This window comes from Ascaphus truei, chromosome 2, assembly GCF_040206685.1.
Source record: "Ascaphus truei isolate aAscTru1 chromosome 2, aAscTru1.hap1, whole genome shotgun sequence".
NCBI classification, from domain to species: domain Eukaryota; kingdom Metazoa; phylum Chordata; class Amphibia; order Anura; family Ascaphidae; genus Ascaphus; species Ascaphus truei.
This window is the reverse complement of record NC_134484.1, coordinates 376,315,099-376,336,407: the sequence shown is the minus strand read 5'-3', so window position 1 is coordinate 376,336,407 and position 21,309 is coordinate 376,315,099. Positions and strand designations below refer to the sequence as shown.

The 21,309-nt window shown below is 41.6% G+C and overlaps 1 protein-coding gene across 1 annotated transcript in view; it reads left to right on the top strand.

Moving 5' to 3' along the window:
- CPNE4 (copine 4) overlaps positions 1 to 21,309 on the top strand; it is a 445,822-nt gene that overhangs the window by 348,497 nt on the left and 76,016 nt on the right. Inside the window, exons 9-11 of the mRNA XM_075587100.1 lie at positions 1,097 to 1,183; positions 3,409 to 3,468; positions 16,264 to 16,397. Of these exons, the coding sequence (XP_075443215.1) occupies positions 1,097 to 1,183; positions 3,409 to 3,468; positions 16,264 to 16,397 (281 nt within the window). The remainder of the gene's footprint in view (positions 1 to 1,096; positions 1,184 to 3,408; positions 3,469 to 16,263; positions 16,398 to 21,309) is intronic.

Sequence of the window (21,309 nt, the reverse complement as noted above, 5' to 3'; positions counted from 1 at the left end):
GCTATGGAACTATAGGTCAAGTCTGTTGCTCCACGTCAGGGGTGCTCAACTCCAGACCTCAAGGGCCACCAACAGGTCAGCTTTTAAGGATATCCCTGCTTTAACACAGGTGGCTCAATGAGTGGCTCAATCATTTTGATTGAATCACCTGTACTCAAGCAAGGTTATCCTTAAAGGAACAATCCCAGCCATTCACCCCCCCCCCCCTTTCATTTTTTAATACCAGATGGACGCAGGGGGTCACCGGAGCTGAAACCCAGAGGGTCCCGGAGCTTTGAAAAGCAAAAATATAGTGAACCCTGGAGCGGCTACCGGCACCCACTACGGAGCACTGTACTTCCGGAAGCAGGGGGTCCCTGGAGTTAAAATTGGCGGGGTTCAGTTCCAGAGACCCTGCAATCTTGTATTTAAAAAAAATGAAAAAAAGAAGAAAAAATAGCTTGGATTGCCTCTTTAACACCTGTCCTGTTTAGGGTTCTTGTGAACTGGAGTTGGGAAGCACTGCTCTAGATGGACACAACATTTATGACTAGTAGCAGCATATTTAACAAGGCCAGTGCACATCATTTACAGTTCATGTTTGACAAATTTGGTGAGCAACTCACAGTGAGTCCAAGTTCTTCATTACACCCCCATATCATTTGCGGATCAAACGTTATGTATGTATTTAAAACATGGCTTCAGGTAGTTATTTTTCCCAAAAACTAAGTCTGTATGGAATGGAAAGTACTATACACATATACGGTAAGTATTTATTTCATAGGAATACAAATATCCGAGCATTTGATCCAAGGACCGCAAAAAACCTTCACACATCTAGAGTAGTTATTGAAACAGATTTTCCCTAAAATGTTACAAGATTAAAACAGTAGCTTACATTAGTAAAAATGTATATGAATCCATGTGACAAAGCTTGGATTGTTCTTTTCAAACAAAAGTTACATCATGGAAAGTTTTTTTATTTCTTAAAAAACAAGATTTGGGGGGGTATCCAGCAATGGACTGAACTCTTTATGAAGTTCTTCAATGAAGATATCTGTTAATTAGTCAATTTTCTTTACTAATGGATTTTCTTGTTCCTGCATGGGACTTACAGGTGCAGTGGGAGTGCATAAATCAAAAGTACAAAACGAAGAAGAAAAACTATAAGAATTCAGGCATTGTAATTCTCAACTTGTGCAAGGTAAGACCGCTCGATCTTCCCATGAGCATAGAAAGACGTGGCAAGAAAACTTGTGGGGTACAGTATGGTTACTTACAGATGTACAGTAGCAGATGTTATTGCTCCAGATAATGCCGAAATATGCATGAAAAAACATTAATGCACACGTTTATTTTATTCAGTGGCATCTCAGTAACGCAGTGTTAAATGTTGTGTTCACGTCAACTGGTGCAATAAAGTTTGCTACATCTGTACTGTATATGCTATTCAAAGGCTGTTCACTTTACAGCATAATCAGTCGTACACTGCTGTAGAAAACTATCATTCTAATGAGGATATAAACTGCAATGTTGATGAATATATATTGTACATCTGAAATAAGGTACATTAATTACATGCAACCATCTCTACTTCACAGCCTACTGAAAAAGTATGTTTTATTAGCTGGCACAATGTTTGTTCATTGCTGTTATTCGCAGTTATATCATAATATCAATAAATAAATGATATATAAAACACATTTGTAACTATGTGCACTTTGTGATAATGTCTGTAGTAAAGATGTGCAATGTGTGCACATGTGGTTTGCACATTCTTTTTTGAACATTTTGGCAAAGTGGCGAAATGAAATCACACGTTGCTGCAGAGAATTTGCTGTTTCGCCAAACCTTGTTAATACAGAACCTGGCATAGGACTTTTACTGGAAGGAGGGAACGAAGGTGAGAAGAGGGGAGGGAAAGGAGATGGAGAGGAAGGAGAAGTGGAAGACAGAGGGAGGAAGGGGTTGAGGGGGGTGGCTGATGGTGATGGAGAAGGAGGGTGTGAGAGAGGGGGACTATTGACTTATTTACCGCCCAAAATACTCATCTAACATGTGGATAGATACCTATAAAGACACCTTAGATCAGGCTCCTCATTCTCAAAATAGGTCAGGGGCCAATTCTTAAATCCGACTGTAAGAAATTAAAGTAGCCTACAGCCTAAGGCCTCGTTCAGGGTGCTGGCTTCGGAGGGAGGGCGTGCTTACGTGCGAGCGGCCGTCCGAAACAGTGTATTGAAAGTGAATTGCAGTTGTCAGGGTAGCAGCTGCCCTGTCTCCGAAGTACGGAGTTGACGCTGGCTACAGTTTCAATAACAACCCAAGTTGTTTTTTGAAGCTGCAGCAGCGTCACTGGGACCTTGGCAGCTAATGAAATCATTATTGAGAATGATTTCAAGACAGCAACACCGATCCCTAAGCTGCCGTGTGTAGCCCCGCCCCCTCCCTGCCTCCTCAGCTCTTGAAAAAGTCTGCTCGGGAGGATGTGCACACATCGCCCAGCAGACTGCCGCTCACACACACGAACGCCCGCCCTCCAACTCCTGCCTCTCGCACCCTGAACGAGGCCTAACTGAGTCGGACACAGTGCTAGAGCTCTCCGCCTTGCTCCCTCCCCCAGCCCTCGCATCCAGTCGTACCCTCTCTCAGATTCCCCCATCCGCACTGCACTCAGTCACCACCACAGTCAGTCTCAGCGTGCCCACAACTGCTTCGATGTTGCGCTAGTAATGCAAAATCAGACGCCCTGTTGCTGGTCGCCGTAGTGACTGCAAGGTCAGTGAGCGCCGCATCACAGTTTCAGGCTGGTCGCCTGGGAAATTCCCATAGCTGTAGGTCCGCACGACACAGTTTCCTGTGCCACGTGTTTGACGGGCCTGCCGTAGCTACTTTGGAAATAAGCAAATGTAAACAGGCTAATAATAGAAGCCCGTTTAAATATTCAGATCAGCTTACTTTCTTTCAAACGCTGACACGGTCGCAATTCTTTTCACAGGAAAGAAAAGATACGGTACATTTTGCGGGGTTTGCAAACTCTTGCAAAAGTTTCTCATAGCTGTAGTCTCCAGTACCAATTCACATTGTAATAATGGGAACTGCAGTGAAGCTGTTATTGCAACAGTTGTGTTATTTACAAAATAAAATCCAAAAAAGAAGCACTTTAAAGAAAAGATACATGGATTCATCTATTACTTTTAGAACACACACCCAGGAGCAGATAATATCAGCATAATCTCTATGTCTATTGTATTATTTTCTATTTTTCTGAGTGATTCAGTTTTCATTCTTATTCAATTTCTTAAATACTGAAGCCCAGAGACCCAGTTGTCATTGTTGCTGCCTTTAATTCTCATAGATAATAAGACAGGATCTAGAACATCAGCGCATTATGATTTGAACAGTGCATTTGTTTCCTGTTTCTTCCAGATCCACAAGATGCATTCTTTCTTAGACTACATCATGGGTGGATGCCAAATACAGTTTACAGTAAGTAACTCTTATATTCCCATTTTGATTATCTCAGAAAGAAACATGTGGTTTATAAAACTAACAATGTTTTGCTTGTGTTTCTACCAATAGTAAAAATCTTGTTTAATGAATGGAGCCTTATGGGCAAGGGGAAGACAACCTCACAGCATATTGAGTGGGTGGTTAATGCTCCATATTGTGAGTGTCTGTATGTGCTTTATACTGTAGTTGCTCTATATGCTTCATGGTTACTGTGCGCGAAGGGCAGTATCGGATGCTCTGATGTGCTATGTATAACTTTTGCAAGCAAAACGAATACTTTTAATGAGAACTCTGCTTTAACTAAAGGGAGGAAAGTAATTCACGTGTGTGCTCCAGGGAGATTAGTGCACTGGACCAAGCAAGCACCATATGTATACTGTAAATTGCAATATCCAAATAAACCCTTCGGAATGCATTCTCTTGGTGTTACACAACTAATAGTTACAATCAAAACGTTAGGTCTATATTAGAATACACTGTCACATTGTGTAGCATTTTCTTTAACAAATATATGCAAATATAATTACAAATGTTATATTCAAAATGCACAAAAATCACGCAAATTTCCTGCATGTGTTAGGCCCCTTCTCACGCTCCAGAGTGGGGGGCCCTTGACAGCTCTTTATACTTATGTATTATGTATTACTTTTAATATTAGGATATAATGTTCAGCAGTAGAAAACGGCATTTTCAATACAGTTTTATACAAATAACTGCTTTCAATAGAGTGTAAATGTAACATTTCCAATCAGTTTCTTACCCACAATAATGGGCTTATTCAATAAGCTCGGGACTGATCGCGTGATCGCAGTGTGATTGGCCACTTTAGGCTACTTACAATAAGCTACATAATCTGTTTGTGTTGCTGGTTTGTAACATGCAGTTCTATCCGTTTCACAATGCAGGGCTAGCAGCTAAACCCAACCAATAAGTTCACTAAGGAGGCTGGCTTTATTTTATTATTTATTATTACAAGCTGGGGGCGGGGGGTTTAGTGCTGGAAACTAGAGTGACACTCGTTGGATTTTCTCTGAGTCCACTCTCAGAATCTGAATGTCTGCAGTATGATATTTCTGAGACTGATTTGGGAACTGTGTGTGGATACACATTTTCTGTCTGTGCAGCCATCTACAACCTAGTGATCATTTTTTTAAGAGCTTTTCATAAAATAGATTACATTGATTTCTTTTATCAAGGCCAGAGCTTACTTTTTAAGATATTTTGTTTCAAAGAATCTCTGTTTCTTTTATATAAACAAAATATCGTGGTCACATAATGACTTCCACTTTCAGTAAGCTAGGGACACATCTGGCTATAATTAATAGCATGATGCATTGTAAAAAGTGCACCATATACAAGGAGATCGTGACTTCCGAGGCTTGCTGCAGCCTGGGTACGGTTCAGACTACCCAGGGATTTACGGGGATCTCCTTCATTATAAATCTATAGTAACCAGGAATTGCGTCTCTTATATAAATGTTTATATTTTACATGAGGACTAAAAAAAAATATATATGTATAAGAATGGCAAAATGATAAGAATTAAGAGCACCATATACAGGGGGTGCACCCTAGCGATTGAAGAAAAAAACCCATTAGTCTACTAAAGAGAAGGAGCAGGAGTAGCGCTTCCACTTTTTGTCTTGTTGCTCACTCCTCAGCTTCTGTGACCCAAACCCTGCACAGTGACACATTGGTAAGAGACATACAGGGCTTTGTTGGAGCATCAGTGTCATAAAATGTATGTGAGCATACAGTAGATGTACCTCTCCCTATTTAACAAGGAGAAATTCAGAAGGGACATGAATACATGTTACCCTTGTTCCCAGCTAAATATTCCCTCATCACAACACATGTCCAGAGAATACTAGGATAATTTTTCGGCATTGGGTATAGGCGAGTGAGGGGATGATTTGGTGCCCCTGAGTGAAGTGGTTTACTACATACCCCTAGGTGACAAACACACACAAAGGAAAAATATATTTTATTTCTCTATCTGATACCGTTGACTATTCTGGAGCTGAATAGAAAGCCTGCTCTGCTGGGGGTACAAGGGGTGTGGTAATGTCATTGGGGGACGAGCAAGGAGGGGGAGGTCCACGACAGTGGGGAACCAGAAAGGAAATGATACAAAAGACAGTGGAGTACCATGAAGGAGAAGGGTCCTTGTGGACTGACAAGGGCCTGACAGGAAGGGGACTAAAGAGGCATAAGGGCAGGGGTACCAGGAAGTTTGTGGGGGACCCACATCTTCAAGATTATGAGGGGGATAAGTGGAAGGAGCACCCGCACTGTGGGAGAGCTAGGAGGGAGGAAGAAAAAGGACACATGCCACAAAGGAGGGAAGGAATGATGGCCCACCGCACCACAGAGGAGAACTGGTTAGGTATAGAGGTAAGGTTGTGTGTCTTCATGAGATGACAGCGGACAATGGAGAGAGGAAAGAGAGTGAGAGGGCCCGTGCTGCAGAAGGCATCTTTGGAGGAGGGCATTAAGTCTATGACAGCAGGAGAGGATGTAGAGAGTAGGAGGAGAGAAGTCCCAGAGCCAATGAAGAGGTCTAGAACTCCATTGAAAATTGAGGGAACGTGGCTGCAGGAGAGGACCAGGAAGGCGAGACACCTGTCAATGTCTATCAGTTAATGCCTTGATTAAAAAATGTGGGCCCCTCAGTGATGCAGAGTGCATAGCACACTGCATTCTATGACGCACATTTCTTATTCCACATAGTGAGCTCTTTGTGTAGCGAGGAGCGCAGAATCACACGAAAAGTAAAAAAGACAAAAAACAGAGATGGGCTTGTCTAGTACTGTTATGATATCAAAATTCACGTGCCCCCAAAAAATATCAGGCAGTGATAAACTTATTGGGTTAACTCCAGGGATTCTTCTGAATGGCTCCTTACTATCCACCCCTTCTCACTCAGGTATCTATGGAACAGAGCATCAACCCTCCCGGGGAGTGAAAATGAGCACACAACAGTGTAGATGGTTTTGGATTTATATAGAATAACCAAGATATATAAAACGTGAATGCTCAAATGTTAAAATATTTTTACAACTTGTTAAAAACAATGTGGAGGAGAGGGAGCTCCAACCGCAAACAACGCCGTCCCTCTGAGGTCAATCTCAACGCTGCTATGTCCAAACTCAATGCCGGTTTTCACTCAGTCTCATTCCTGGACTCGAGGTCACGGGGTCTCGTGATAGTTTGGCACATGTCATTCTCCTTCCTACTGTCTCAGAATACCAGGAACCGGCTGGATGCATTTCGCTGCTGCTTCGTCAGGAGCTGTGTCTTTAGTGTTCAAAGCGGACATCCTAAATACATCCTCTGATGTCACACATGGCGCTTTAATCATCAAATCATGCCTATATCACATGACCACCTCTCTGATCCATCCCATACAATGGACCGTGTAACTATATTTCTACCCCCGCCGACCAATTAACTTTTAATCAATAAACAAATATTATTATTCAATAGATATAGCCGCCATTTTATCATAACCGGACCCCCATGTGGTACATCAGAGGTGGTCAAACATCTTAACAATAGCGAATATGACTGCACAAATATTACATAATACACAGCAATAAAAATATACAAGATAAAAACATACAAAAAGGTACAATATAGGGATATTTAAAGTAATATCACAGTGTAACTATCTAAACCCATTACATCAATAAACCTAAAAGTAGCTTCTTGGTCTCACAATATAACAGATGGGCTACATTTAAGCCTGATATCCCATATGTTATATTGTTATATCTGTTATATTGATATTGCTTTCAATATTTTACACTATATTTCACGTTATTCTATTGTTGTTTTTTATCACTTTGAATATAATCATTGACTCTCAGCCAATAAGAAAGCAATCCAAGAAGGTGACTTTTTAAATCTCATACGAGGGAGTGCCAACAGGGTTAGTTCCAGGCAATTTTCCCAGTCTCATCACTGTGCCAGCCAAATCCCAAACAACTTGTTTGTTTAGATTCTTGAAGTCAGAAGGCACGGAGGCATCATATCAAAATTATAAGGAATGTAACAAAAATTGCAAAAGGGCAATCAAATTAGCAAAAATGGATAAGGAAAATAGGATTGCAATAGAAAGTAAGATCAACCCTAAAAAGTTCTTTAAGTACCTTAATAACAAACAAATTAGAAAATAAAATATAGGACCCTTTCAGTGTGAGATGGGCAGGCAGATTATTGGAGATAATCAAAAAAGGCAAAGGTATTAAACAAATTCTTTGCCTCTGTGTCTACCAGGGAAGAATCAATTGCAATAGTAGTGCCGCAAGAGGAAGTCACAACCTTTATATTAATGAACAATTGGTTAAAAGAGGAAGAAGTTCATAGGCGGCTTGATATAATTAAAGTAAATAAGGCACCTGGCCCCAATGGAATACATCCAAGAGTTCTTAAGGAGTTAAGTTCAGTAATAGCCAAACCATTACATTTAATATTCAACGACTCCATTTCCACAGGCTCAGTACCACCAGATTAGCGTAATGCAGATGTGGTGCTCATATTTAAAAAGGGAGCTAGATCACAACCGGGGAATTTCAGACCTGTAAGCCTGACTTCAATAGTAGGGAAGCTACATGAAGGTTTAATACGGGATAATATTCAGGAATACCGAATGGAAAACAAAATTATTAGTAATAGTCAGAATTGATTTATGAAGGATAGATCATGCCAAACTAACCTTATCTGTTTCTTTGAGGAGTTAAGTTGGAATTTAGACCAGCGTAATGCAGTTGATGTGGTCTACTTAGATTTTGCAAAGGCTTTTGATACGGTTCCACACAAGAGGTTAGTGTTTAAAATAAAGCAAATTGGACTCCATAAAAATATATGCCTCTGGATTGAAAACTGGCTGAAGGATAGACAAAAGAGAGTTGTCATAAATTGAACTTTTTCAGGTTGGGTTAAAGTTGTGAGTGGAGTACCTCAGGGATCGGTACTGGGACCCCTGCTTTGTAACTTGTTTATTAATGACCTTGAGCTTGGCATAGAGAGCAAAGTCTCCATCTTTGCTGATGACACTAAATTGTGTAAGGTAGTAGAATCAGAGCAGGATGTAATTTCTCTCCAGAAAAACTTGGAGAGACTGGACACTTGGGCAGATAAATTGCAGATGAGGTTTAATAGAGATATATGTAAGGTTATGCATTTGGGAAACAAGAATAAAGAGGCGACTTACAAATTAAATGGGTATATATTAGGGGAATCCTTGATGGAGAAGGATTTAGGAGTGCTTGTAGATAGCAGGCTTAGCAATAGTGCCCAAAGTCATGCAGTACCTGCAAAGGCAAACAAGATTGTATCTTGCATTAAACTGGCAATGGATGGAAGGGAAGTAAACATTATTATAATATGGAGTACAATTTAGGGCACCACTCCTTAGAAAAGTCATTATGGAACTAGAGAAAGTGCAGAGAAGAGCCACCAAATTAATAAAGGTGATGGACAATCTAATTTATGATGAGATGCTAGCTATATTAGATTTATTTACATTAGAAAAGAGGCGTCTAAGAGGGGATATGATAACTCTCTACAATACAAATATATTCGGGACAGTACAAGGAGCATTCAAAAGAACTATTCATCCCAAGGGCAATACAGAGGACACAGAGTCATCCCTTAAGGTTGGAGGAAAGGAGATTTCCCCAGAAACAAAGGAAAGGGTTCTTTACAGTAAGGGCCGTTAATTGTGGAATTCAATTACCCATGGAAACTGTGATGGCAGATACGATAGATTTGTTAAAAAAAAAAGGTTGGGCATCTTTTTAGAAAGAAAGGGTATACAGGGATATACAGGGATATTCCAAATAAGTAAACATGGGAAGAATGTTGATCCAGGGATTAATCCAATTGCCAATTCTTGGAGTCAGGAAGGAATTTATTTTTCCCCTTATGAGATATCATTGGATGATATTTCACGGGGGGGGGGTTGTTTGCCCTCCTCTGGATCAATAGTAAGTACGGATAAAGCATAAAGTATCTGCCGTCTCAATTTAGCATAGGTTTGTCACGGTTCTGCTCGCCACAAACCAGGGTCGGACCGCGTGGCTGAGGTAGGGTTGTAAAAGCACCGACCTGAGACCGCGCAGGCTGATCCGGATTGCGCAGTTCGTTGTCATACGTAGCAGGATCAGGAAAGAAGAAGACAGCGTCGTCGTTGTACAAGCCAGGGTCAGGACAGGAGACATCAGGATAAACATTGTTCAGGCAACAGTTCGGCAACAGGTAGTCAGGAGTGCCCCGCTTCAGCTTAGTAGCACGGAGTTGGCCTCTGCGCGAGCGACGACCATGGCCCATGGTACTGGTCACAGGAGATGGTAGGCAGACCAGAGTAGCACACCGCTTTGCTGCACGGGTGCACCAGTGCTACAGCGCAAGAGTCCTGAGCGGCTGGGGAATCCTCTGTAACAGTGCAGGAACCAGGACACGGCCTCTCTAGATTAGGGAAAGAGTAGGCCCCAGGAACCAGGAAGCTGTAGATACACAGGGAAACCTCCGCTTCAGTGCAGGAAACCAGGAGGCTGAAGGACGCAGGGACGAAACCTCTGCTTCAGCACAGGAGAACAGGAAGCTGAAGGACGCAGGACGGAACCTCCGCTTCAGCACAGGAGAACAAGCGGGAGCTTGAAGGAAGCTGAAGGACGCAGGGCGGAACCTCCGTATCAGCATAGGAGAACAAGCGGCTTGAAGGAAGCTGAAGGATGCAGGGCGGAACCTGGTATCAGCATAGGAGAACAAGCGGCTTGAAGGAAGCTGAAGGACGCAGGGCGGAACCTGGTATCAGCATAGGAGAACAAGCAAGAGCTTGTGGCAAAACAGTAGTGACATCCAGTTAGGACTATGCTCGGCAAGGAGCATTATGGGAAAGCAATACTTAAAGGCCAGCGGGCCAATCCCCGGCGGGGGTGTGAAGGTACTGCTCCAATGAGTGAATGCAAGTATAGGTTGCAGTGATATGCTGCACAGCTGCAGTAGATACCAGAGGGAGTGTGTATTGCTTTGGTGAGTGAATCCAGGCTGCAGCAAACATCAGGAGAGCTGTTCCAGAACTGCACCGGTCTGCAAGGTAAGGCAACCAGTAAACCGCGGAGCGGATTCCTTACAAGGTTAAACTTGATGGACGCATGTCTTTTTTCATGCTCATCAACTATGTAACTGTGTAACTTGTCAGATATTCAGCCGGGCGCTTTCATAGCACCTTGAAAAGAAAACATATCTGAGTAAAACCGAACGCCTGCTAACCATAATAATAAGTAAGACATTTAATAAATTAAAAAAATTGGACTGGGTAAATAGAATTGCTCCCCTAAAGAGTCCAGACATACTTTCTGAAATTGTCACTCTTTGTCAGTGCACCTATATGGATTGAGCTTTTTCTTATCAGATAAACAGTGAGTCTTTTTCAGGCGGTAATAAGAATGTGTGGTTCACAAAGGGGAGAAGCAGCAGCTGTTGAGTAAAGGGCGTTTGATGGGAAAAAGAGCTATGGTGATAAACGAAGACTTGAGAATAGAATGCAATGGTATTCTTGCTAATTTAAAACACTAATGAGAGCTTCTCTGCTGTCGTGCTGTGCTCTTAGGTTCCTCTATTGTGTTTATACAGTTCTTAGTTATAATACCTATTAAAAACACTAGTGATGTATAATTTTTTTCCAAAGCCTTTCTAAAGCATAACTTTTGTGTTAAAAGGACATGATCAATATAAATGAGTCATTTAACCTCCAGTGCTGAACCTGTAATGGATGTGTTCATGCAAGCACCAGGTATGAAGCTGTAAAACTTACGAGAGACGAGCAGTGACCAGATATCTGTTTACATAAAATTTCTCACTAAAGGCAAAATGTAGAAGAAAATATGTTACATGCTTATAAAGTATTATTGTATTAATGTAATTATCATTATAATTAGGTAAGGAAAATCAGACACATTATATACAATAAACAGGTTGAGCAAAGAATGGAGAGAAAAAAAACTACAAAACTATACATTTTAAAGTTTCCCGTGAGGTTTTGTGAAAGGAAGAAAATCATGGTTTGAAATTCTTACATTTTTAAAATTTTACATTTACTGTAAGTTGAACTCAGAGTTGAGCAGTTTGTGGATTCGGTGTTCGAGTGGAGCTCAGAGTTGAGCAGTTTGTGGATTCGGTGTTCGAGTGGAGCTCAGAGTTGAGCAGTTTGTGGATTTGGTGTCCGAGTGGAGCTCAGAGTTGAGCAGTTTGTGGATTCGGTGTTCGAGTGGAGCTCAGAGTTGAGCAGTTTGTGGATTCGGTGTTCGAGTGGAGCTCAGAGTTGAGCAGTTTGTGGATTCGGTGTTCGAGTGGAGCTCAGAGTTGAGCAGTTTGTGGATTCGGTGTCCGAGTGGAGCTCAGAGTTGAGCAGTTTGTGGATTTGGTGTTCGAGTGGAGCTCAGAGTTGAGCAGTTTGTGGATTTGGTGTTCGAGTGGAGCTCAGAGTTGAGCAGTTTGTTGATTCGATGTTCGAGTGGAGCTCAGAGTTGAGCAGTTTGTTGATTTGGTGTTCGAGTGGAGCTCAGAGTTGAGCAGTTCGTGGATGTGGTATTCTTGTGGAGTTCAGAGTTGAGCAGTTTGTGGATTCGATGTTCATGTGAAGTTCAGAGTTGAGCAGTTTGTGGATTCGGTGTTCGAGTGGAGCTCAGAGTTGAGCAGTTTGTGGATTCGGTGTTCGAGTGGAGCTCAGAGTTGAGCAGTTTGTGGATGTGGTATTCGAGTGGAGTTCAGAGTTGAGCAGTTTGTGGATTCGGTGTTCGAGTGGAGCTCAGAGTTGAGCAGTTTGTGGATTCGGTGTTCGAGTGGAGCTCAGAGTTGAGCAGTTTGTGGATTTGGTGTTCGAGTGGAGCTCAGAGTTGAGCAGTTTGTGGATTTGGTGTTCGAGTGGAGCTCAGAGATGAGCAGTTTGTTGATTCGGTGTTCGAGTGGAGCTCAGAGTTGAGCAGTTTGTTGATTCGGTGTTCGAGTGGAGCTCAGAGTTGAGCAGTTCGTGGATGTGGTATTCTTGTGGAGTTCAGAGTTGAGCAGTTTGTGGATTCGGTGTTCGAGTGGAGCTCAGAGTTGAGCAGTTTGTGGATTCGGTGTTCGAGTGGAGCTCAGAGTTGAGCAGTTTGTGGATTCGGTGTTCGAGTGGAGCTCAGAGTTGAGCAGTTTGTGGATTCGGTGTCCGAGTGGAGCTCAGAGTTGAGCAGTTTGTGGATTTGGTGTTCGAGTGGAGCTCAGAGTTGAGCAGTTTGTGGATTTGGTGTCCGAGTGGAGCTCAGAGTTGAGCAGTTTGTGGATTCGGTGTTCGAGTGGAGCTCAGAGTTGAGCAGTTTGTGGATTCGGTGTTCGAGTGGAGCTCAGAGTTGAGCAGTTTGTGGATTCGGTGTTCGAGTGGAGCTCAGAGTTGAGCAGTTTGTGGATTCGGTGTCCGAGTGGAGCTCAGAGTTGAGCAGTTTGTGGATTTGGTGTTCGAGTGGAGCTCAGAGTTGAGCAGTTTGTGGATTTGGTGTTCGAGTGGAGCTCAGAGTTGAGCAGTTTGTTGATTCGATGTTCGAGTGGAGCTCAGAGTTGAGCAGTTTGTTGATTTGGTGTTCGAGTGGAGCTCAGAGTTGAGCAGTTCGTGGATGTGGTATTCTTGTGGAGTTCAGAGTTGAGCAGTTTGTGGATTCGATGTTCATGTGAAGTTCAGAGTTGAGCAGTTTGTGGATTCGGTGTTCGAGTGGAGCTCAGAGTTGAGCAGTTTGTGGATTCGGTGTTCGAGTGGAGCTCAGAGTTGAGCAGTTTGTGGATGTGGTATTCGAGTGGAGTTCAGAGTTGAGCAGTTTGTGGATTCGGTGTTCGAGTGGAGCTCAGAGTTGAGCAGTTTGTGGATTCGGTGTTCGAGTGGAGCTCAGAGTTGAGCAGTTTGTGGATTTGGTGTTCGAGTGGAGCTCAGAGTTGAGCAGTTTGTGGATTTGGTGTTCGAGTGGAGCTCAGAGATGAGCAGTTTGTTGATTCGGTGTTCGAGTGGAGCTCAGAGTTGAGCAGTTTGTTGATTCGGTGTTCGAGTGGAGCTCAGAGTTGAGCAGTTCGTGGATGTGGTATTCTTGTGGAGTTCAGAGTTGAGCAGTTTGTGGATTCGATGTTCATGTGAAGTTCAGAGTTGAGCAGTTTGTGGATTCGGTGTTCGAGTGGAGCTCAGAGTTGAGCAGTTTGTGGATTTGGTGTTCGAGTGGAGCTCAGAGTTGAGCAGTTTGTGGATTCGGTGTTCGAGTGGAGTTCAGAGTTGAGCAGTTTGTGGATTCGGTGTTCGAGTGAAGCTCAGAGTTGAGAAGTTCGTGGATGTGGTATTCGAGTGGAGTTCAGAGTTGAGCAGTTTGTGGATTCGGTGTTCGAGTGGAGCTCAGAGTTGAGCAGTTTGTGGATTCGGTGTTCGAGTGGAGCTCAGAGTTGAGCAGTTTGTGGATTCGGTGTTCGAGTGGAGCTCAGAGTTGAGCAGTTTGTGGATTCGGTGTTCGAGTGGAGCTCAGAGTTGAGCAGTTTGTGGATTCGGTGTTCGAGTGGAGCTTGTTCTTACATTTAGTGTCTTTTTTTTTCTTCTTTTTTTATAAACTGGGCACTGTTGAGTTTGTAAATGAAAAAAATCCCAATCCTCTGTGAACAAGTCAAAAGAAATTGCAAACATATTAATTGTTTTTAATCATTTAAAAAAAAATACAAAAACAAAATGAATCGAGTTTTTGCAAGAACAGAAACACAACGATTTTTTTAGAACCAGAACCACAACCAAAACATGAAACATTTTTTTAACCAAAACACCAGTGGAAGTGCCCACAATTAAAAATAGAAATGAGCAAGAACAGTTTGTTGCCAAAGGAATTAAACTTGACTCTCCCTAAGTTGTTGTTTTACAATCAGCTGTTCTGCAGAACATTTGGAACATGTAATTTTTTTTGTCAACTTTACATTTTTTTGGGCCATTTATGTAAAAATATGATATATATTTTTTTTAACACTCAATTAGAAAGACTAAAAAATGGCAATTTATTTTGCTATGGGAATCTATACACCATTAACCCACATTCAGCACAATGACAACATATGACTTGTACCCAGATATTGCTCATTGTACTGTATGAGTTTCCAAGACGCCTTTTGTATCATCGTTTTATAGCAATGTAATAGTACTCTTGAAATTATATTTTTATACTCAATCTTTTATTACATAACAAGCATTTTGGGCCATAAGACACTTTATGGACCTTCCATTTGAATGGGCTTTAAGGTGTCTCTGGCGCCGGAAGGGAAGGTGTAATTGAATAGCACCCTTTAGTAAATATGGGCCGTTGTCTATACACTGGTCCTGTTTTTTTTTTTGTTTTGTTGTTCTTAATATTATGAATTAGAATCTTAACCTCAATTAGAGTGTGTTTAGGAATTTAGTAGGAGATTATATTATAAAAATTACCATCAACACCGAAAGGAAAAAAAAGGCAGGACATGTGATGAGAATTTATACGGATATGTTTTTACGTTTGCTACATACATGTAGGATGTTGGTAAAATCAAACATTGAAAATCACTGGAGCTTGAAAGAAAACATAAATGAATTTATGGGTACAGATGAGAAATTTGAGCAAGGAAGACTTCAGTATTAGTTGATACCTTTTTTATTTGGACTAACAATTGATATTATACGACAAGCTTTCGAGAGTTCTCCTCTCTTCCTCAGGTCAAGCAAAATATTTGAGGAAGGAAGAAGAATTCGTTTTTTATGTGATTGCCTCCATCAAATTCAAAGTTAATCCAAGGACAGGCGAAGCAGAGAACACAAATTTTAAAATTTCTTCTCAAGCCCATTTTTCGCGGCTACATCTTTGTCACTTGTGTACTGGTCACTTCAAATGTATTGATCATTTAAAAGTGGTGGCTATTTTTAAAAAAAAAAAAAAGCCTTTTTCAATGCCTGGCCTTGTATTAGAGGTAGCCGTGGTGATGATAGTACTGTACATTGATTGAATGTTTTGCATTTTCATTAAAAAAAATATATAAGCTGTAATTATTTTAAGAAAGAGACACCCTGGTTTCCGTCCATGTAAGTATATTAATTTCATGTGCTTGCTACATTTGTGTAAGTTACTAGTACCTTAAATTGGATTTTTACACAGGTGTTCTCAAAAAATGGAGCAACAAGTATATTTTTAACTAAAAACTGCTACTGTATGCATTGCAATCCTTGTGGTAGTTGAGGTATACTGTGTATGTATTTTGTTCTATACATTTGGCCATGCTCAGCAGCACTCCTTTTGAGATTATATATATTATACTGTATATATTATGATGTGGTTGGATTTGGGGTTTTGCGCTGGCTGGGACTGTGTGTTTATATATTTAGCTAACAGACTCCTGAGACCATCTTCTTATATACATAATTTTCAATATTTTCTTAAAGCCAGCATGGCTGAGCAGTATTTCTCTGTCCACACTGGAAGTTCAAACATCAAACCCCTTCTTACCACAAAAAAAAGCTGCATTCATATTTACTCCATATCATGATTATTGAATTCATTTATTGGGGCGGAGGGGGGGAAGGAAACATATCTTCAACAGATAGTAGTTACTGCATTAGAATGAGGTGGAAATTAATAGGCTTCAAATGTAGCTTGGTTTGTAATGATATACACTTTATGTCCGTTGTAAATCCTCTTATAATTACATTTTTTAAATGCATTAATTACAATACCTACTTGTTTTTTCTAGGTAGCTATCGATTTTACAGCATCGAATGGTGATCCTCGGAACAGCTGCTCTCTGCACTACATCCACCCCTACCAGCCCAATGAGTATCTAAAAGCTCTGGTTGCCGTCGGAGAGATTTGCCAAGACTATGACAGGTAAAAGACAGTGTTTGTGGCGTTCCGTTTCTCAGGGGATCCTATTATAAATCCCTCTGTAATTGTTTACTGCGTTCTAATGGCTGGTGTATAGTTTTTGTAATCATTTCCAAGAATCTTCATGCAACAAGATGTTTATCCCCTGAAGCACTTGAGCAATTGGTCCCTCACAACAGATTAACTCAGTTTGCACAAACAACACGCATCAAAACATACAGATGTAGTAAGATATACTGTTTTCGTGACCGTGACAAGGTGCGAGATTACACACGCATGAACAATTTGTTCACCGCGGTTCGTCCGCGTAACGGCCTTTTTCAAGCGGCAGAATTATTTGTGGGGTTATTTATGTAATTGCAATTCCCTATATGCCCATCATATGGCGCACTGAATATCTTTGCCTATGCCCGCACATGTGCTGTATCTTTGTATGAATGTACAATATGAATCCTGTATAATTCATTTATTGGAGACGGCAGATGTCGCACTGAATACAGTATCTTTACCCGTGCCAGTAACTTTGCACACGTTCCTTTACAAGATACAATGTATATAACAGACGACAGGGAAGCCCAATGCTACATCCAACATGACAGAAATACACAGTAAAATACTTATATATTCTCTTGAAATAGGGTCATTTAGTTTAACCCTTTGGCCAAAGCGTTGTAAGCTTGCGAGCCACGTCAAGGCAGACACCTGTTCGCAAGTCCTAACACTACCAGATAAAATACTAATATACCGCTATTAGGATTAAAATTCTCATTTACCTCTATTAGGAGGGAGAAAGACCACAGTGGGTCTATATCCAGCAGAATGAGGCACTTGCAAACTAGGGAAGTGGGGAGGGGCGGGCTTAAAACCTGGGAAGGGGGAACCACTAACCTCCACCAGCTGGAACAGCTAAGAATGGGTTAACAAAACACAGAACCCCAGTAAGCTCTTTTTGGGAACCCCTGAGCCCCCACAAAATATATATATATATGTATATGTGTCGAAATGGAGTGCTATTGAGCGTGGCATATGTATACAACAGACGACAAGGAAGCCCAATGCTACATCCAACATGACAGAAATACACAGTAAAATACTTATATATTCTCTTGAAATAGGGTCATTTAGTTTAACCCTTTGGCCAAAGCGTTGTAAGCTTGCGAGCCACGTCAAGGCAGACACCTGTTCGCAAGTCCTAACACTACCAGATAAAATACTAATATACCTCTAATGGTTGGTGTATAGTTTTTGTAATCATTTCCAAGAATCTTCATGCAACAAGATGTTTATCCCCTGAAGTACTTAAGCAATTGGTCCCTCACAACAGATTAACTCAGTTTGCACAAACAACAAGCATCAAAACATACAGATGTAGTAAGATATACTGTTTTCGTGACCGTGACAAGGTGCGAGATTACACACGCATGAACAATTTGTTCACCGCGGTTCGTCCGCGTAACAGCCTTTTTCAAGCGGCAGAATTATTTGTGGGGTTATTTATGTAATTGCAATTCACTATATGCCCGGCATATGGCGCACTGAATATCTTTGCCTATGCCCGCACATGTGCTGTATCTTTGTATGAATGTACAATATGAATCCTGTATAATTCATTTATTGGAGACGGCAGATGTCGCACTGAATACAGTATCTTTACCCGTGCCAATAACTTTGCACACGTTCCTTTACAAGATACAATGTAACAAGACAGAAAGAAATGTCTGTTTTGAGAGTTTTTCTATGTTCAATCTGACCTTGTAATGTAAACAAAAAGCTAGAAGATTATATTATTTCACAAACTCTTTGTTATTTATCTCTAAGATCTAATTCACAGTAATAAAAATGTCATACTTTAAAAAAATACTTAAGGTTTTTATGTGAATAATGGATGGGTTACATTTCATTTACATTAAAGACACACTAGCCCACTAGCACAGCTTATCGTTACTGCCGAGTACTGCGACTGACGCAAAACGCCATTTTTGCAGTAGTGCCGCAGTTTCAATCGTGGTGATGCAACATTCAAGTAAATATTGAGGATTTACACTTTGTTTTGCGCAGCACAAAAACGGTAAGTTTTATTGCATACTGTATGTACAAGGTAAGATATAGTAGATTCACAGCTTCAGTGTGTAGCCTGTATTTCAGTGCTGGTCCAGTGAACAGAGTTTCTTATGTAAGAAATGATCCCAGGAGGATTACACTATATTATAGAAACAAGACGAACTGATTGTTTTTACATCTGTACAGTATCTAATTGCCCACATATCGTTCCAACCAGGAAGTATGTACACACATATATATTTTTGCACAACAATTATTTCTGTATATATGCACATTATTTAAGTTATGGTGGCTGAGAAAGGCCTCCACCGTTAGCATACAGCCAGTAAAGAATATCACATTCACATGTCTTAGACAGGTCTGCAACCCTGCCTTCCACCCTTATCACCTAGCATACAGTGCTTCCACTGCAGCAAGGGATTCTGGGAAATGAACTGCAAATGGACAAACAATGTGTCACCTTTTGCCTGAAATCCATTTTTACATGGAACCCTTATAAGCAAATGCAGATCGTTCACATAGCTTTTAAGCACAGCATGGGATTAGATGCAAAGCCTGTCAAACCACTCACAGACAGCTGTTTCGACCTTTTGGTTCGCATCAGTGTGAGGTTGGTTGTACTGGCTGTGCCATTTTCAAGCTGGGTAGGCTTACCATACACATTATTTAAGTTATTCCTTGCTGCAGTGGAAGCACTGTATGCTAGGTGATAATGGTGAAAGGCAGGGTTGCAGACCTGTCTAAGGCTGCGTCCCGCTGTCTGCGCTGCACGTGTGTCTGCCAGGTTGGCAGCGCATGCAGCCAAGTTCCCCGGTCTGCAGTGAGCTGCAGGGGAAAAGACAGGGGGTGTGACGGGGGAGCGGCCATGACATCACTCGGCAGGTTCGCCCTCATTATGGCCTAGCGCTCCGTCTGATCTCAATTTTAATGTATGTCTGAAAAACTTGCAGCGCACCGCGGTGGCCGCCCCTCGCAGCGGGCCCGGCCCCATTGAGGAGCGGCTCTTGTAGCAGCCAGCGGGGACCATGCCTAAGACATGTGAATGTGCTCACAAGTGATATTCTTTATTGGATATGTATATGGCAGTTGTGATGGTACTGTAGGTTTAACGGTACTATGACAGCTCAAACAATTTACCATGCTAAAGTACAAAAGGTACTTGCCAAGATGTAAATAAGGCCGGCATAGCAAGTAAGGTCTCAACCCCCAAATATGGAACACACTAAAAAGCAATGGCTCTCGTTCTCTGGAGGCTGGATTGTCCCTGGGCTTGACAGCGTTCAGGAAGAAGACATCAAGGCTGAGGGAGCTACTGTAAGAATCCACGAAGGTTAAACAAAAGACGTCATTCAAACCTAAATCTGGCTACCTACAACTTCCGGACACTCTCCAGTGATGCAACGCTGCTAGAACTGGAAGACAAACTTGAAAAGATTAACTGGGATTGTAACAGGGCCAAGCCTGTTACCAACCGCTAGGACTGTTGAGTGTTAAACAACAAGGAGTTAATCCCTGCTTGGAGGAGGCAGGAGGATTAACGAGCCCTTCTGGGAGAATAAAAGTTTTAAAAGAGAGCGGCGTTCAGTCCACAGGGTTGCTGTTCCTGGACTACAGAGGGACACTGGGTCTCACGTGTGTTGCTGTGTTACTGTATGCGATGTATATGGACTTTTACTTGCTGTAAAAAAAAGAGTTGCTGAGAAAAGAGTTGTATTTTGAGTTTTTGAATAAAATCCTATGTTTACTTTTCCAAACGCAAGTCTCCTGTTGTTACCTCTGTGTGCATCACCTACAGGGATATTGTTGGCATTGGTGAAGTAAGAAGAAAAGATGAAGGCCTCATTGAGCTCAAAAGCGGACACCTATTATATTAAAGTGAAGTGGAGTAGCCTTCAACGTTAACAAGAGGTGGAAAAACAACATAGTGAAGAATGAAAGCTCATCGGAAAGATCAGCCAGAAATGTCATTCAGTTGACAAAGTGATACAGGCTTCAAATAATCCAATTGTATGCCCCAACATGAAGTCAAACAAACAATAAAATGGACGACTTCTACCATGAAATCAACAACTTAACAACAAAAGAAACTGTCACCTGAAGATCGTTATGGGAGATTTCAAAGCAGAGAATGGTGCTCAGCAGAAAGATAAAGCATCAGTTTGGTAAATGTGGTTCTCGTAACAGGAATGAACGTGGAAACACATTTGTAGAATTTGCAGAGTATGAAAACTTCATTATTATTAATTATGAAGCTTATAGCTGAACGTGCAGAAAAAACTGGAGGAATCGCTAACAAAACAAAAAAAGAAAATATCCGATGAGACAAAACAGTTACTGAGAAGACAACAAGAAATTAAGCATTCCCAAGACACAAGAACAAGAATTGAATATGTAGAGCTGTACAAGACAACCCGTAAATGTATAGCTAAAGACATAAGAAAATGAAACTGTGACATGTTTAAGAAGACTGTCAAAGTTAACAAAAGCTTAAAGAAAACGGAGCAGCGTCTTATGACTGGGGAAAATCAATTCATTGTACTCGAACAAGATGAAGGATCAATAATAAAAAGACTGTGCACTTATCATAAAGAGTTGAGGACATGTACATTAAATTATTACATTATTGTCACGCTTGTTCTCCCCACACAAGCGAGAGAAAGGAAAGGGACCCGATAGCGAGGTGGGGAAGCCGCAGGAGACACAAATGGGAGTGAGTTGCCGCGCAACTGGGGATCGGCGCACGTAGTCACGTGACTGCGCCGTACGCAGGATAATGCGCGACGCATCCAGAGGTGCAGTGCCTGGCTCAGAGACACGACTGATCCAGCTGCATGTGCGCACATGCTCTGACAGC